At 41.2% G+C, this 18,370-nt stretch overlaps 1 protein-coding gene across 1 annotated transcript; it reads right to left on the bottom strand.

Moving 5' to 3' along the window:
* Nucleotides 1-1,383: 1,383 nt before the first annotated feature.
* PGAM2 (phosphoglycerate mutase 2) lies at nucleotides 1,384-10,675 on the bottom strand. Its single transcript, XM_032229649.1, has 3 exons — nucleotides 10,086-10,675; nucleotides 5,875-6,055; nucleotides 1,384-1,605 (listed from the first exon to the last, which is right to left on the bottom strand). Exons 1-3 carry the CDS (start codon nucleotides 10,638-10,640, stop codon nucleotides 1,436-1,438), a joined length of 906 nt encoding a protein of 301 aa, XP_032085540.1. The 5' UTR covers nucleotides 10,641-10,675; the 3' UTR covers nucleotides 1,384-1,435.
* Between the last annotated feature and the right edge of the window lie 7,695 nt (nucleotides 10,676-18,370).

Here is an 18,370-nt window from a genome sequence, read left to right as displayed (position 1 = left end):
AAACTGTGGGGTTCTTGGCACTGATTATGTTATCTAGTTTGGTAATGAAACGTTTAAAAGAAACCACAAGAACCCCACAGTAACTATTCCAGAACAATTAGAGGTGAAACAATAGAAGGAACACAGAGCTGTGTTTAGCTTAAGGTCAGATTGGATGGCATTTGAGAGCCATGTTATAAAACATACTGGGAATGACAGGACTAACATTGAAATGGGTTTTATTTCTGTGGGGTTAAGATAAAATTAGCTTATACAATGACTAAGGCAGTTTCCTAATACAGCAGTGTAAATAAAGTACAACCTTACTAATCGCTGATAGAAAAAACACCCACACTCCACTGTAAATTAAATACTGTTCTTTTCCACCTAATATTTTCTGGATGCTTCTCCTCACAGCGTTGTCAGTACCAGGAAGCACCCATGGCTTAATGCATTCTTTATTTCCCCTCTAACTGCACATACACATACTGTATTTGCACACCGGAAATGAGACCATGTGGTGGGTTTCTCTGAAACAGCTGCCAATCTGAATCATGTTTCCAATCTCCTCGCCTGCCAGAACTGTAGGAATTGCTTGTAATCATGGTTTGCTAAACCCCTAGTTGACTGGCAAGGGAGGAAGACCTCCTCCAAACTTTTGGTATTTTGTGATTGTGAAATATAGGTTCCCTGTGCTTGGTGTATGAGGTGGAGAGTGGGGTGATGGAGCTGGAGAGAACACAGAATCATGGGGTTGAAAGAAACCACAGAGGTCTTCTAGTCCAGCCCTTGTTCAAGGAAGGAGATCTTAGATCATCCTGGCCAAATGATTATTTGGTCTATTTTGAAACCTCCAGTGATAGAACATCCACAAGTCTGGGAGGCAAGCTTTTCCACTGATTTCTCCTTATCGTAGGTTGGATCTCTCCTTAACAATCTTCCACCAGTTGCTTCTTGTCCTGCCCTCAGGTGCTTTAGAGGAGAATAGGTCCATCTCCTTTGTGAGAGACCCTCAAGTACTCAAGTTATCATGCCCCCCCCAATCCTCCTCTTTGATAGGCTAGACATACCCAGTTCCCTCAATTGTTCATCATAAGATTTAGCCTCCAGACCTGTTATCAGTATCGCCCCACAAACTTAACTTTGATGCCTTAAAGCCCCTCCCCCCCAAAGATCTGCAGTTGAGTTGCACAGACATTGGTTTTTCTGTGGAACATGTTTTGATGCCAGCTGATAGGGGGGAAGCAGTGTTTGATCCAGGTCTCAGCAATGTTGAAGGACTCTAGTATGAAAACCCCTATTGTTAACAACAGGAAGGCTAAAACAAGGAGGACCCCATTTTTTAACCCCAATGGTCTTCACCCTTGTGCCATTCCTGAACATAAAAGATCTCACTCACACAAGTGGGATTTTCACATTTCTTTTTAATTTCACCAATGCCCTTTTGCTGTTCTTCTCACTTTTTGACTTTGCCCTGTGCTGCCACTGCTTCCATGGCCTTCCTCACGGTCTCTTCATCACCCAAGAACTGCATGGGCTTGGTAGGCTTCAGGTTGTCATCCAATTCATACACAATGGGAATCCCAGTTGGAAGATTGAGTTCCATGATGGCCGCATCAGACATCCCTGTGCAGAAACAATGGAGCCAGGTCAGATAATCACCCACAGAAGTCTTCTACACTGAAGTCAACAACAAGACCAAGCCAACTAACTATAGATCTCAACTTAAGACCACAATTGAGTCCAAAATTTATTTATTTTTTTAATATTTTTTTTAATCTTTAATTTAAAACAAACACAACACCCTTCTTTACATGCTATAGAAAATGTATCAGTTGGTTACAAAAAGACTTTTATGCATCTCTTCCACAGTCAACAAACATAATTCATATTAACTTAAGTATTTTAACTCAAATATTCCTACCTATCACCATCATCATATCTCCATTTTCATTTGACTATAATTGTTTAAGCGTCTTTCATCATAAAAATATACCAAAATTTAATACATAACCACACATTGGCCTTTCAATTACTATTTCTAAAATCCTCCACTAACGCTAATTTTTTTGTCGCCAGCTTGAAGAACTTCTCTTGCTTCTTTCGGGGATTTTGCGATATCCCTGAGGTCAGCAAGACGTATTCTTCCTGTTCACCATCTCTTCAGGACGGTTTAGGTCCGCTTGGACCACCCAGCGGCAAAAGTATTGGCTGCGGTCTCAGAGCATCGAGACCGCTGGTCCATATCGTCGCAATGTTGGCTCCTCCTGGAGTCCAAAATTGATGTTGCTAAGCGACACAGCTATATCAATTTTGCCCCATTTTATGACCTTCCTTGACTCAATTGTTAAGTGAATCCCTGCAGTGGCAGGGTTGTTAAGTGAATCTGCCCCTTGACTTTGCTCCTCAGAAGATCACAAATGTGGATCACATGACTCTGGGACACTGCAGCAATCATAAATATGAGTCAGTTGCCATGCATCCAAATTTTTATCACATGAACATGGAGGTGTTGCAATGGTTGTAAATGTGAAAATTGGTCATAAATCCCTTTTTTCAGTGCTATTATAACTTCAAACAGCCAATGCCGACTGGCGACTACCCGGAGGAGAGCCTTCTCTGTGGCTGCTCCGACCCTCTGGAACGAGCTCCCCGTGGAGATTCGAACCCTCACCACCCTCCAGGCCTTCCGCAAAGCCTTAAAAACCTGGCTGTTCCGACAGGCCTGGGGCTAAAAAGCTTTTGCCCCCCTCCTCGAATGGTATGGTTGTTGTGTGTTTTAAATAGTGTATTGTTATGTTCGTCTTTTTATCCCCTGTCTGTACCCCCTTCCCTGACTGAATTGTGAGCCGCCCTGAGTCCCCTTCGGGGGAAAAGGGCGGCATATAAATGTAATAAATCCAATCCAATCCAATTCAATTAAATGAACTGTAAGTCAAAGACTACTTGTAACTTTCTCCTTTCCATTTTAAATCTATAGATGAAGAAGTCTTGGTTGCAAGGAATTAAAAGTTTATTCTCTGTGGACCCAGTAAAGGAAGGGTGATGTTTGTTTGTTTTTTGCCTCTAGACATGGCTCTTTCTCTCAAGAAATCCAGATTGGTTTCTGGAGGGGGGGGGGAATTCTTACAATAAAAAAAGAACTTACAGTGGGTAACAGGACCAGATCAAACCGTAAAAGTAAGGAAAATGCAGTGATTAACCGTACAACACCTCAAAGCATTTATCACCATGATAAATGTCTTAATTCATGCAATAACTCATTTGAAGAGAGTTTGGTCCTAGGGCCCTTGTTACCTCTGCAAATGTCAAGATAAACAAGCACGTCCTCTGCTATTATCTAAAACTAAATAAATGGTTTCCCAAGAGATAAAAATGCCTTTTATTCATATGATTGGATGGGTGAAGAACAGAGTAGTTCTTTTCACAGTCACCCAACTTTCCATTTCTTCACACACTTTTATTAAATTCCTGATTGCTACCATATTTTCCCCAAAATAAGACAGGGTCTTATTTTCTTTTAACCTCCTGAAATGAAAACTTGATCTTATTTTCAGGGAGGTCTTATTATTTTTGAGGTGCAGGAGGAGGCAAGCGTGGCCACCTTGTGGCTGCTGCTGTGATGCAATATTTTCGGAGGGGACTTATTTTCAAGGGAGGCCTTATTTCAGCGCATGCGCTCAAAAGCCCGATTGGGCTTATTATCTGGGCAGGTCTTATTTTTGGGAAAACAGAGTAAATTGCTAAATGTGTCTAAACAGATTGCATCTTCATTTAGCTTGCTTTTAACTCCATCCCTCTCCATCAGTTTGAGGTTATAAACCATTGAAAGCAATTCATTTGACAAGCAATTAAAAAAGTGCAGTCTATGAACCAAGGAAGACCAAAACCAAGGACAGGAGGGCCCTGGCGTGCTGTGGTCCATGGGGTCATGAAGCAACTCAACAACAGCAACAAATGGTGGTCAGGATTTCTGCAATCTAGATATGAGAATCCTTATGAAGCATCTCAGTAGCTACCAGTGAAGGACATTAGCAGAATTTTGGAAAGAATTGGAGCGCTCGTTTGAGCCAAAGCAAATGATGTCTCGCCTCCCTCCTTATTTGTGAGAAGTACCTTTGCAACATTCACAACTTTGGAGATGTTAGGAGAACAGGGGCAGAAGTCGGGGGAGACCAAAATGCTATTAGTGAGAGCCAAGGATGAGAAAACCTCCCAGCTGCCCTTTTAACTTTTAATTGGGAGGCAAAAACCTCCCAGCTGCCCTTTTAACTTTTGTAATGTGACACCAGACTGGAAATAGCAACACAACCTTCAGCGGACAGCGTGTCAAATTGTATTCAATTCATTTCCAACCACAACTCAGGCTTGGTAGCAGCTTTTCCAGGATCATTGCTACAGAAAGAGGGTGTTGATAGATGGAAGGGGAGGGGAAGGCGAGGAAGGAAGGAAGGAAGGAAGGAAGGAAGGTTTGAATCAGAAGTGGGCTGCACATACTTTAACAACCGGCTCACCGAAAATGTGAGTGTGCGCGCACGCCTGCTTCACAGTTGCACACAACACCTAAAACAAGGCTTTTTCGATGGGGGCAGCTTCCTGCACACCTGCTAGGTCAGGCTGCGGGATGGGGAGAGCGAGCCGGAAAGTGAGATATCTAGGACCGGATAGCGTTGGCAGCCAATGCTCAAAACTGCCAGTTCGGGTGAATCAGTCCAAACTGGCAGCAGCCCCACCACTGGTTTGAATGCTAGAGTAGAGAGGATAAAAAAATAATCTTTCCACTGTGCCTTGTGATAAATAAGTTTAGTAATTGGCCTTGTCCATCATGACAACCATTTTAAGGACAGACGTGGCAACTACTAGGTGAGAACTCCATGCCAGATGTGCTTGTTGGCTCTCAAGGTGTACTAATGGTGTATAATCATCATTCTGTTAAGCTGGTAAATACTGTGTTGCAGCAAACTGCTTCCTATAGAAGATCCTGCAGAAAGACTAGGATGGCCCAAGAAGGCAGACGTAAGTTATCAAGATTCAAGGAACCTAAGTACATATCGGAGAAGCCACAAATTTGATGCTCTGCCCATCTAAAGGTCACCTGTAAGTGATATACTCCTTTATGAAGTCCACACTCAGCTGTCCTTTGGTGCCCTGGCCTGACAGCAACTCTCTTAGGAAACCTGGTGGGTCGGTCCAGTCAACCAAAATTGCATATACTTCAAGTAAGTGCTGGGACCTAACCTGTATGACCCCCCCTATGGGGTCTATGTGTCCGAGCACCTTTTTTTCCCTCTTTTCAGTAGCTCCCTGATTCAGTTCAGTTTAGAAGAGCACGGGAAAGATTCGTCTTTGTGTATCATGCTAAGTCATGCTTTGCTTAGCAAACTACAGCTAGCTGGATCTGCGTGCTCATTAAACCTACCAATTCCCATAATGGCTCAACCGTGACTTGGTTGATCTGGAGGCCTTAGTAAAAGAGCTTGAAGGTGCTTTTTTTCCTAATCAAAATACTTAAATTCTTTTTGAAAAAATGAATGGACCTGGCTTAATGGCTTCTACTTCTCCACCCTCATCCAAACAAAGACATTCAGTGAGGCAAGAGGGATGGAAAAATATATTAACATACATAATAGATGGATGATATGATTATGCACAGAGATGGGTGATGCCAAGGTGGCGCAGTGGTTAAATGCAGCACTGCAGGCTACTGCTAGATCAGCAGGTCAGCGGTTCAAATCTCACCGGCTCAGGGTTGACTCAGCCTTCCATCCTTCCGAGGTGGGTAAAATGAGGACCCAGATTGTTGGGGGCAATATGCTGACTCTCTGTAAACCGCTTAGAGAGGCCTGAAAGGCCTATGAAGCGGTATATAAGTCTACTGCTATTGGTGGTCCTTACCTTCCAAGTGCTTGACAATCCCCCGGAGGCTGTTGCCATGGGCAGCAATGAGTACCCGGTTACCCTTTTTGATCATGGGTGCAATCTCATCATTCCAGAAGGGCAAGGCCCGGGCAATGGTATCTTTCAAGCTCTCACAGGCTGGCAGTTCCCCAGGCTTCAGTCCTGCGTACCTTCGTTCCTGTGTGGTTCAAAAGACAGAAGACAATGGTTAGAGCTGAGAAGGGGGAGATTAGGAAGCTTTGGGTCCGCCTTGGAGATTGGGAATGAGTTCTTGGAGGAAGAGAGGGATGAGGAGTAAAGCAGCAATACATTGATTCTATTCTTTATTCTTGATCCTTCACTATATGCGGAGTTTGATCTACTTCTTAAAATTGATATTGTCGTGAAGAAAGTTGGAAGCATTCTTTTTCTGCAATTCTTACTTTTTCATTTCTTTGTCTTTTTGCATCTTCTGCTTTTCTTGATCTTTTCTTTTTGTTCTTATTTATCTTTTGTTTTGGGGTTTTTTGCATATATATATTTAAAATATACTGGTTTTCCTGTGTGTGTATGTGTGTGTGTATATATATAAATAAAATGTATGTATGTTGCATGTATGTATGAAAACCAATATATATATAAAGAGGTAAATGTGTTTCCTGTCCGTTGTGTCTCTACATATGATTTTTATCTATCTATCTATCTATCTATCTATCTATCTATCTATCTATCTATCTATCTATCTATCTATCCATCTATCTATCTCGCTATCTCTCTATATCTATCTATCTATCTATCTATCTATCTATCTATCTATCTATCGAGAGAGGGGGGCAATGACTCAGTGGTTAAGAAGCTGAGCTTGTCAGCTGGAAAGCTGGAAAGCTGGAAAGCTGAGAGCCCGAGTTTTAGACTCAAGTGCTCCATGACGGGGTGAGCTCCTATTCCTGCTCCATCTCCTTCCCACCTGGTAATTCTAAAACATGAAAATGTAAGTAGATAAATAGGTACCAATTCGGTAGGAAGGTAAATGCGTTCCATGTTTCATGATGTCTTGCTGGCTATATGACCATGGAAGTTTCTTCAGACAACGCTTCTCTCTCTTTGCTAAAAAACAGAGATGAGCATCATGCCCCGATGTCTCAGTGGGCAAAATGTGCATTACAGCCTTCCTTAACTTGGTCACCCCAGCCAGTCATGGGTCATATTGGGGAACTTCCAATGTACTTCAAATCCTGGTCTGTCCATCTTAGTTTGGTACTTGAAACTATGGCACATAGTAGGTATTTTTTAGAAATTGTTGAAAAATAGCACAATGAAATATCAGCGTAGGAGACTGTTGCACTTTCTGATTCTTAGTTTTTCCCCAATATGTGGAATGCATCTTTGGAAGGTGGGGGGGAAAAACATTTGCACTTGTGTGGGTATTTTGATGAACTACGGGGTAGCGAAATGCTGATGAATAGCAGAAAAAGCAAACTATTTGTGTGACATTTTAGAATAATATATTCTGGAGCATCAGAGAAACCACTTGATCTCTTCCGCTTCTTTTATTATGACTAATAGCATTTGAATAATTTCCAGACAGTTCCTTTGTTAGTCTTTTGTAGCAAAAATAATAAATATTCTTTGAGGATTAATTGGCTGATCTTTAAAATGTAACAGCTTAAAATTAACAAATGTCTTGGCATCAGCTTTCACACACTGAAAAGGGAAAGCTGTATCTTCAATACTGAATTATTAAATAAAGTACAATTAATTAAGTGATTAAATTAAGACAAGTATGAGGTCATAGATGTTTAATACTATCTATTTTAAAAATAGGATTTTTAAATCTTCTATCTGCTTTTTCCATTTTGTTTGCAATTACCTCTCTAGTTAGAGGTAAGGGCTATTGGGCTTTGCAAAGTAGCCTCTAAAGAACTAAAGAAGCATCCTTAACTGCTTGTAGACTAACTTTACATGTTTCATTAAATTACACCATGGTTTAATTGTGTTATGGCTTAGAAAACATGGTTGATGGTTTAGACTGATAAGTGAACCCAGAGCAATATGGTTCATTCAAGTAACCACTGCAAATTATGCTGAAGTGTAGGGAAATTATATCTTAATGCAATGAGGGAAACCTTTAGTGTTGGCCTTTAGATTCGCACCTCCTTTCGCTAGTCAAAATTCCAGGCAAAGCCAGATTGGAAATCATTTCCTCATTTAGCAAGGAGGAGCTAAGCTCAATGTAAAGAAATTATCAATTTTTTTTTACTCTTTTTTCCAATATATTTTAAACTGTTTTGTTAAAGATTTATACTTTATAAAGGGAGGGAGGGAGGTTTTACGAGGGGTGTTAAACTTTAATGTAATATGATTGCACATGTATACTGTTTTCTCTTATTTTTTCTTTATAACTACGATATGTTAAGTTTATTGTTATGGAAGTATAAATACTATCAACATAGATTGGAGTTTGCTCAGAAGCGGAAATACATGAGAGGAAGAGTGGGAAATAGAGGGGAGATGGGAAGAGAGGGAGGGGAGAGGGTGAGGGGGGAAGATGAGGAGGATAAGGAGGAGTGGAATGTAGAGAGAAAGATGGGAAGAAAGGGATAGGAGAGAGGGTGAGGGGGGAGGATGAGGATAGGGAGGAGTGGAATGTAGGGAGAGGAGAGGGAGAGGGGAAGGGGAAGTAGAGTGGGAAGGGATGATGGAGGAAAGATAGGAAGTAGGAGAGAGGTAGAAGAGGGAGGTGTATGGAGAGCAGAAGAGATAATAATGGGTTTTTATTTTATTTTTTGGGTGATGACAAGAGGAACTGATGTGATCATTATTTGTTACTCTATGATACTGGCTATGTATAGTATACATGTGATTGTATGTTGTGAAAATGGAAATTAAAAAATATTTTTTAAAAAAGGAAATCATTTCCTCATGATTTAGGATTCTGTCTCAAAATTATTGCAGGTATTTCTTTTCAGCGGGTCCCAAACAATTCCCAGTGGTCTCAGTTCCACTTTTGAAAAGTGACTGTAGAGCTGAGGGGTGTAAGAAGGGCCCTTACCTTTTACATAGAGAGCTAAGAATTGCCTAAGGTACTGTATTAAGGAAGTACTGTTGGGAAAGAGACTGGGGTGGGAGGAGGAGGAAGAGGACAAGGAAATAGATAAGAGGGGAAGGGGGAAGAGGAAGAGGAGGAGGAGGGCATAACAGATCCCATATTCAAGATTCCTACTTCTTCATTCCTAATTTAAAAATATCAGAAAATGCTGGCTTCTTTGCTGGAGGGATCATCAGACAATCATCTCATCCCGCACAGATGAAGAATCTGAATTAATTACTCTGAAAATTGTCTTCAAGCAAGCCATGGTTTATTTACTAAACCTCACCCAGCTTAACTTCTCCCATAGCCCACCAAGCCAAACCCATCCAAGCATATTATAGGTCAGAGGATTATCTGAAATCTTAGACGTTTTAATTTTTAAGGTGGGGTTTCCTTTGCAGAGCCTCTCCCCCCCCCCCCTCCTGTGTTCCTTGCACAGTATTCAACCCAGATGGAAGATCTTTAATGCAGGGACATAAGGAGGTTTTCCTTTAAATACGTTGTTGACAGCCGATAAGCTTTTTGCTACTCACATTTCCAATATTCCTCCCAAAAAACACAAGGCAGCAAAACAGCTTTTCCCTCCCTTCAATATCTTATTCCTCACATCCTTGTTGAGAATTAGATGAAGGAAGGAAGACTAAGAGTCAAGGTCACCCTTGACCCTCAAGCTTCCTACAAAGGAGGTACAGGTAGTCCTCGCAACAGTTCATTTAGTAACCAGTCAAAGCTACGACATTGAAAAGTGACTCGTGAACGTTTTTTTCACCCTTATGATCACGGGATCAAAATTCAGATACTTGGCAATTGGTTCATACTTATGACCATTGCTATGCCCAAGGTCATGCGATCCCTTTTTGCAGCCTTTTGACAAGCAAAGTCAACAGGGAAGCCAGGTTTGCTTAACGAGCAGGTTACTAATTTATCAACGCCAATGATTCACTTAAGAACCGAGGCAAGAAAGGGCGAAAAACAAGGCAAAACTCAGCCTTACAAATGTCTCGCTTAACAAGAGACAGCCTGGGCTCGTCACAAGTCTAGGACTACCTATATTTGAATCCACATCTCCACAGCCTTATTGACAGCCCCAATGCCCACCGCCTGTTAGTCCTCTGTCAAACGTTGCGCGGCCACTGACCTTGCTGATGACTTTATAAAAAGGGTGGCTTTCATCCATGGGGGGAGGTGGTATGTCATAAGATCGCCTCCAGATTTTGACCTGCTCTTCCCCATGCTTGGCTGCGGTCTCAGCCTTGTTGAGGCCTGTCAGTCCCCCATAGTGGCGCTCGTTCAGGCGCCAGGTGCGTATGACAGGAACCCACATCTGGTCGCAGCCATCCATGATGTACCAGAGGGTGCGGATGGCTCGCTTCAGTACCGAGGTGTAGAAACAATCAAACTCATAGCCTGCTTCCTTGATGGCCTGGGCTCCCCGCTTGGCCTCCTCCTTCCCCCTTTCACTCAGCTCAGCATCGAACCAGCCGCAGAAACGGTTCTCCTGGTTCCATGTACTCTCGCCGTGGCGCACAATCACGAGGCGGTGGGTTGGCATTGTTCTGGAGGAAACAAACACCGTCGGCCTCAGCAAGGAGCCAGCACCGAAGGACGAATTTGGCTGCTGCCTGGAGCTACCCACACCGAGAATGACAGTTTTGATGCTATTTATACAGGTCTTCTGCTCTGCCCTGCCCATCTCTCCCCTCCTGACCAAGCAACTCCATCTTCGGAGCCATTCATGCTGACGGAAGGGCAGCTCTCCCATTCTGGCTAAAGCTTCCTGATTAAAAATAGCAAGAAGATAACTTCTTCTCCTGAGTAGGCCAGAAATAGCAGAAGACTTGGCAGAGGCTAAGAAGTTTCTGATCAGAGGCCTCTGGCTACAAATGAAAGAGAGGAGCGGGATGGTGAGAACTTCATCACCACCCCCAGCTCTGTGAGCAATTGGGAACTGCCAGGAATCTCCCCTTTCTTAACTGCCACTTTATCATCCAGGCTTAGGAGCCAAGCAGAAAGGCCCATGGGGGATGAATGGAGAGTTTATGTCTTGTTTCTTCCCTCTGCTTTTCTAAAAGGCAAGTGGACCTCCTTTGGGTTTTCTTTTTCCTTGAAAATGTTTCTCTTCTCATCCAAAAAGCTCAGTTCTCAGAAGAACTGAACTGATGAACAAAACTGAAGAAGTTTCCTGGATGCGAAGCAAGACGTTTTGAAGGAAAAAAGACCAAGAAAGTCCAGTTGCCTTTTGGAAAAGCCCCTTTGGGAAGCCCTTTTCCCCCCCTCTCGCACCATGATTCCTGTAAGATCTTCCACATTAAGAAGGATCCGTGGCCCAAATAAAAGTTTCAAGAATTTTAGGCAGAAAATCAAAGGCAGGAAGTTATTAAAAATCTTAGCTGCTCTTCTTTCTTATTGCTTACTTCCAGTGACGTGCAGTCAGGGGAGGCAGGGGAGGCAGAGCCTCACCACTGTCATCATGAAAAGAAAATGTAAAAGGAAAAAGGGAAGAGATGAGGTCAGGCTGAGCTAGTTGCTGCCAGAGTCACCGTGGATGGCTCTGCTTAGTGCTTAACTGTTTAAAAAAGCCTCCAAAAAGTGCCCTCTACAGGAGGAGGCGGGAGAACCACGTGCCTCATTTAGTCTGACTTTATGATCACTCGAGCAGAGCTAAGCAAGGGTTAAAAGCCGAAAAATTCCTTATGTCGATGTGGCACGTGGTTCTCTTGCCTCCTCCTGTAGAGGGCGTTTTTTTAAGAGGCTTTTTTAAACAGTTAAGCAGAGTCATCCATTGGGGACTCTGGCAGCAGCTAACCCAGCCTGACCTCAGCAGCTCTTGCCTTTTTCCTTTTATATTTTTACATTTTCATGATGGCAGGCAAGAGCTAATGTAAAGGCAAGCCATTTGGAGAACGGGACGCCTCTATGTCGGACATAGCGACGGGACGGGCAAAAGCCGCTTTCTTTCTTTTTGCCTCACCAGCCATAAATCTCACTGCACGTCACTGCTTACTTCACCTCTAAAATATTCAGAGAGCAGGCTAGCATAGAAAAAAAATGACATTGGTTCCCCAAACCCATTCAACTCAAAACTAGGACTGGCAAATCAGAACAGCTGGCTCCCCACAATGCAGAAAATCTTGAGATGATCTATGGATCAAGGTTGGATCTTATTAAAAATGCATCAGGGTCTGAGCCAGTGGTGGGATTCAGCCAGTTCGCACCACTTCGGGAGAATCGGTTGTTAATTTTCTGAGCAGTTTGGTGAACTGGCTGTTGGAAGAAATCATTAGGGTGAAAAGGGTGATGTAACTTGGCTTCTTTAGTGAGTTAAATCACCATTAGAGAAAGAAAAACAAAAGCTGCAGTAACATAAACATAAAAATCTAGAATGCCTTCATTTGGACCACCAGGTGGCATTGTGGGTCACAGTCAGAAGGTTTTATTGAATTAGTCCTCTAAATGTGCTGGACTTCTACTTTCTTTGCCAAAAAAAAAAAATGTCTGAGAATTATGGAAACTGAGATCCAACCCATGGAAAAAGCATCAGGTTTGAGGAAAGCTGCTTCCTTGGAGGCCAGGAAAGGGCATGGACAATTCTGTAATCTTCACAGGAGAAATATCTGATCAGGGGAACCTAAGTACAGTAATGTAAGACTTCAGACTTACTCCTTTTTCTGAAGCTTTCTCTTTGGATTACAGTATTAGCTACACATCTTTCTACAATATATATATATATATTGTATTTCTACAATATATATATATATATTGTATTTCTACAATATATATATATTGTATTTTTACAATATATATATGTATGTTTGTATGTATGTATGTATGTATGTATGTATGTATGTATGTATGTATGTATGTATTTAGTGTCACAACCCCTGGTATGCCCAAATATTATTATTTATTTATCAGCATAAATGCAACATATATATATATATATATATATATATATATATATATATATATATATATATATATATACACACACACACACACACACATATATATATGTGTGTGTGTGTGTGTGTTTTTAAAAGCTAGCTGATGAGAGCTAAATAGCTTGAAATAGATCTATACTAGTCTCCCTTTATTTATTTATCAGCACAAATTTTTAAAAAACCACAAATATTACAAAGGCAACAATAAAAATATTGGGTTTCTGTCGTGATGGACTCTTGTGACGAGCCGATTAACAGATGATGGAAGCAGTTAGCTTCCTCCCATAATTGGGGCTTACCAGGGGTTGTAAAAATCTAATAGATACGACCGGGGGGGCGGAGCCTGTTGCCGAGGAGGGCTCAACCGAGCTCCTCTCAGAGATCTGGTCTGTATATCTAAATAAGATCATAGATATCACCCCTTTTTGGCTAAGAAAGGGGCAGGGAGTAGCTCTGTGTGCTAGGGTCTATTCGTAATCCACAGCCTTTCTCTTTTTTTTTGGCTGTGGACAGAGATTAGACCCAGCGTGAGCGGAGCTTTTATCTCCAGCCAGTTCTTCTCAGCTGCCTTTTTTGCAGCCCCAGACAGGCGAGCCCCCCCCCAGGACAAAGCAAAGTTGTTTGAAGCTAGGATTAATACGGGCGGGTCCCACTCCTGTGAGATTTATGCTTTTATTACTATCTTAAATACCAGCACCATTTGTCTTAGAGCCTTCTTTGTTTAAACAGACTTCAAAATGGCGATTTCTCTCCGTTGGTGACTGATAGGGGATGTACTTAGCCGGTTTTACCTTCCTGCAGACCGCTCCTTAACAAAATAAATTTTTTTTTTTTGGAAACAGAGGGGAGCGAAAGCGCTGTTTATTTGTTTATTTATAATGGCACCCAGGTCAAAATCGAAGCGTCTCTCTGCAAATGTGCCTAAAGAATCTAAAGAATCTATACCGGAATCGCAGCCCTTGTCTCCTACGCCCTCTACTGGAGAATTTTTAACACAGGAATTTTTCTTTCAAATGTTTAATGATTTTAAACAAGACATTAAGGAATTTGTATTGGAGCTATATGATGATTTAAAGTCTAAAATTGACCAAATGAAGGCGAATACGTTTGCAGCCGTGTCTGCCCTGTCAGATTATTCTGCTGAAATAGAGAATAAATTGGAAAGCTTGGAGGAGGCTAATTTTAATTTGACTACTAATATTCAAATATTACAACAAAAAATTAGAGACACTCAAGAACAGCTCGTGATGATAAATTTTAATAAGAAGGCATTCGCAATAAGAGTCAGAGGATTCCGGGAAAAGGAGCAAGAGAATCTGAAACAGACCTTTGTTGAAGCCTTCAGCCATGCGGTGGGAAGCCCGGGACTTAACTTTGATTGGCAGATTCGGAAAATCTATCGCCAGAACTCGTTGGTAGCGGAACAGCGACAGCTCCCGAGGGACATAATTATATATTTTTCCACAAAAGAATCCAGAAACGCGATTATGCAAAAGTTTCATAATAACAGTCTGCGAGTTGATGACCAGGACTTGATTGTCTTCAAAGAAATACCTTTCCAGATGTTGAGAGCAAGAAGAGACTATGCATTTTTAACAAAAGAGCTTAGAAATCAACAGATTCAATATAGATGGGAGGCCCCAGCCGGCATTACGGTCACATTTGAGAATCAAAGACTTCGTCTTAACTCTGTCTCGGAGGCTCGAGATTTCTATTACAAGACTTTGAAGGCGGGACTTCCTGATTCACTTGGGAAAGAGGAGAGACAAGCTGAAGGAGAAGGCAAGCAACAGACCACATGGCTGCAAGATGGAGGGGGTAGCCTTTCCTCCCTCGGAGAAGCAGAAAAGCGGAGATCGAGGATTTAGACATTTTAAAATATTTGCCAAAGTTGTGGACTGAATGGGGGTTTGCGACCTCTCTCCGGTAGAAAAAGCGGAACTTATTGGTGGGGTGATACTGATTGTATATATGTAAAATGAATGCGGAATGACCTATGTTGTGTAAATTCTGTTAGAAGGGATTACTTTAAAACAGAAGGTAAACTGATTCTTGTTGAAAGTATTATTTGAATATGTGGAATGATCCATGCTATTTAATTTTTATTAGAAGGGAAAGCTTGGTGAAATTATTTTGAGTTAGATTTTAAATTAATGTCTGCATAAATTTGATAGTGGTAAATATCAGAGAAGCAAGGGATGAGGGTAAAATGCATGCGGAATGATTTACGTATATTGGTGGGGTGATATTGAATGTATATATGTAAAAGGATGCAAAATGATTTATGTTGTTTAAATTCTGTTAGAAGGGAAAGCTGGACGAGATTATTTTTTTAAAACAGAAGGTTAACAGATTCTTGTTGAAAGTATTATTTGAATATGTGGAATGATCCATGCTATTTAATTCTTATTAGAAGGGAAAGTTTGGTGAAATTATTTTGAGCTAGATCTTAAACTAATGTCTGCATAAATTTGATAGTGGTAAATATCAGACAAGCAAGGGATGAGGGTAAAATGCATGCGGAATGATTTACGTGGTTTAAATCCTATTAGAAGGGAAAGCCGGTCGGGATCATCTTAAGATAGAATGTAAACTGATTTTTGTGTAAAGTAATACTTGATCCACGCTGCTTAAATTTTACTAAGAAGGGAAGGTTTGGTTAGATTATTTTGAATTACTGTTTGAAAATATGGTTAAGAAAGATTATTTACGCTGTTTAAATCCTATTAGAAGGGAAAGTTTGATTATTTTTCTGTAAAGTAATATTTGAATATGTGGAATGATCCACGCTGCTTAAATTTTACTGGTAGGGATTACTTTTGAGTTAGACTGTATATTGATGCCTATACAAATTTGTATAAATGTTTATCTGAATACAAGGTTAAGGAAGAGGAACGGGAGAGTCTACAGGAGGTTGGGGTAAATAACAAAGAAGCAAGAGACGAGAATAAAATATAGATAGAATGACTTACACTATTTAAGCATAGATAAAGATGGGGGGCTGAGCTTAACACAAAGAGTTCTTTTTCTTTTTTTTCCTTTTTCTTTTTTCTTTTTTCTTTTCTTTCTTTTTTCTTGTTTTTCTTTCCTTTAATATATTACTTTTATTTTTAATCCATACGAACACAAGATACTTTAGATAGAAGGCAGTGCCAGGTGTGGGCCCTGGGAAGTCGGGAGGATTAGGGATGGGGATTTATGGGGGGTGGGTGGGTGGGTGTTAACATAGTCTCAATAAGAACAAGAATGCACTTATATATGGTTGTTGTTTTTTTTTTTCCTTTTTTTTTCTCTTTTCTTTCTTTATATTTTTTTTCCTTGGTTTATTTTACTTTTTATCAGATTAAACAACACTTGAATAAAGGCATACACCAAGGAGGGAGGTAGAGGGAAAGAAGAGGGAGGAGTAAGGAAGGAGTAAGGGGAATGTAAGGAGGGCGTGTTGGGAGTAAGGGGAGAAGGAAGGTTTGAGGGGAAAGGGAAGTAGGAGGGGAGTGTTAGAGGGAGGAAAGGAAAGTTGGAGGGGGTAGAATGGGGTGTATGGAGGATGGAAGTGCCAGGTGGGGTTGTGAATGATGAGTTGTGTTTTCTTTTTTATTTTGTTTTATTTATTTTTTTATCTTTCTTTTTTTTTCTTATAGCAAATACCCTGTATATAAGTGATTGTAAAATGGAATGTGAAAATGAATAAAATATATTTAAAAAAAAAAATCTAATAGATACCTTTCACCCTGGCTTCACTGATAATGGATAAGAGCCTGTGGCCTAATGGCTAAGAAGTCTGTCTAGTATGTAATATAGCCCAGGTTCAAATCCCAGTAAGGGTATGGCTAGCTGATGAGAGCTAAATAGCTTGAAATAGATCTATACTAGTCTCCCTTTATTTATTTATCAGCACAAATTTTTAAAAAAACCACATGCTTCTTACCTGCTCAAATCCAGAATCTATGGCTAACTTTTCTTGAACCAATCACATCACAACATGCAAATACCAATCAAACCAGGTCATAAACATTTCCAAGGGACAGGGCTGCTTCATTATGGACCAAAGCCAAGGGCTGAAGGTACCCACTTTTCTGGGGCTCCAGAAATTGAAAGCCCTTTGAGGTAAGTCAGGTCAGAAAGTGGACCACAGAAGGACTACTGGAATTTTACCCTGTTTCCCTGAAAACAAGACCTCCCCAGATAATAAACCCAGTCGGGGTTTTGAGCGCATGTGCTAAAATAAGCCCTTCCCCTGAAAATAAGTCCTCCCTGAAAATATTGCAACACAGCAGCAGCCATGAGATGACCACTCTCATTGCCCCCTGCACCTCAAAAATAATACGACCTCCCCAAAAATAAGGCCAAGAGCTTATTTCAGGGGGGTCAAAAGAAAATAAGACCCTGTCTTATTTTTGGGGAAACATGGTGTTAATAGTCTAACTGAACTTCCATTCAGTGGCTTCCCAGGATTATGTCAGCTGCAGTATCTTCATCCACCAGCATTCTGTTATTTTCACTTCCTGGTGGAAATTTTCTTTTCTTTGTACCTTCTAATATTGTTTGCACTGGATTTCAAAGCAAACATTTAGGATTTGTCATTTTTCAGTTGGAATTCTATGTTTACTGTTAGCATGTCATTGTTTGTACTGGTTTCAGTAGACCATGTTGGAATCTTTTGAGGTTTAAGACCAGGTAAAAACATGCGTTTCAGAAAGAATCCTGCTTGCCAGGTAACCTTCCAAGCAAGCTCCCTCCCAGCCTTCCACAAGCTCTCCTACCCATATGTCTTCAGGAATTGAATCGGGTGCTCAGCCTGGCCAGTGGTTAACACTGAGTGGAGTAGAAGCAGTGGTGGGTTTCAAAAATTGTTTGAACCTACTCTGTGGGTGTGGCCTCCTTTGTAGGAGTGGCTTGCCACCCATGTGACCAGATGGGAGTGGCTTGCCGCCCATGTGACCAGATGGGAGTGGCTTGCCGTCCATGTGACCGGATATGAAGATGCCGACGACACTTGTCAGAACCACCTTAGATTACCTCACACACAGCACTGGCATGCATAAGAATAGGATGTAAACTTGTTTTTTAAAAGTCATCTTTGGTTTGCGTCAAAACAACTTCAACACACGCAATGTTCTGATTGCACCACAAATGCAGTAGTCATCCTTACCTTTCACAGAGGCACTGAGTTTTATAAATATGAGCATGATAGTGTAGAATAATCATATCCAAGGACCAGTGGTGGGTTTCAAAAAATTTTGGAACCTCTTCTGTAGGTGTGGCCGGGTTCACTGGTGGAACCTCTTCTAACCGGTTCGGTAGATTTGACGAACCAGTTCTACCGAATAGGTGCGAACTGGTAGGAACCCACCTCTGAGTAGAAGCTAAAATATTGGGCCCTGTTCCCTCAAAGGGATTTTTTGCAAAGTGGCAAAACATGCTTATGGATTTAAGAAGGCAACATCTGCAAAAGTCTTCCAGAGGATTTCTTGAAACAAGG

This window comes from Thamnophis elegans, chromosome 13 (genome assembly GCF_009769535.1).
Source record: "Thamnophis elegans isolate rThaEle1 chromosome 13, rThaEle1.pri, whole genome shotgun sequence".
Lineage (NCBI taxonomy): Eukaryota > Metazoa > Chordata > Lepidosauria > Squamata > Colubridae > Thamnophis > Thamnophis elegans.
This window is presented reverse-complemented; position numbering and strand designations above follow the sequence as displayed.

Coding starts and splice junctions, on each gene's coding strand:
- PGAM2 (XM_032229649.1), bottom strand. CDS start 10,640: ATGGGCAGGGCAGAGCAGAAGACCTGTATAAATAGCATCAAAACTGTC. Junction 6,056..10,085: donor TTTATAAAGTCATCAGCAAG/GTCAGTGGCCGC, acceptor TGAACCACACAG/GAACGAAGGTACGCAGGACT. Junction 1,606..5,874: donor GATTGTCAAGCACTTGGAAG/GTAAGGACCACC, acceptor GTTTCTGCACAG/GGATGTCTGATGCGGCCATC.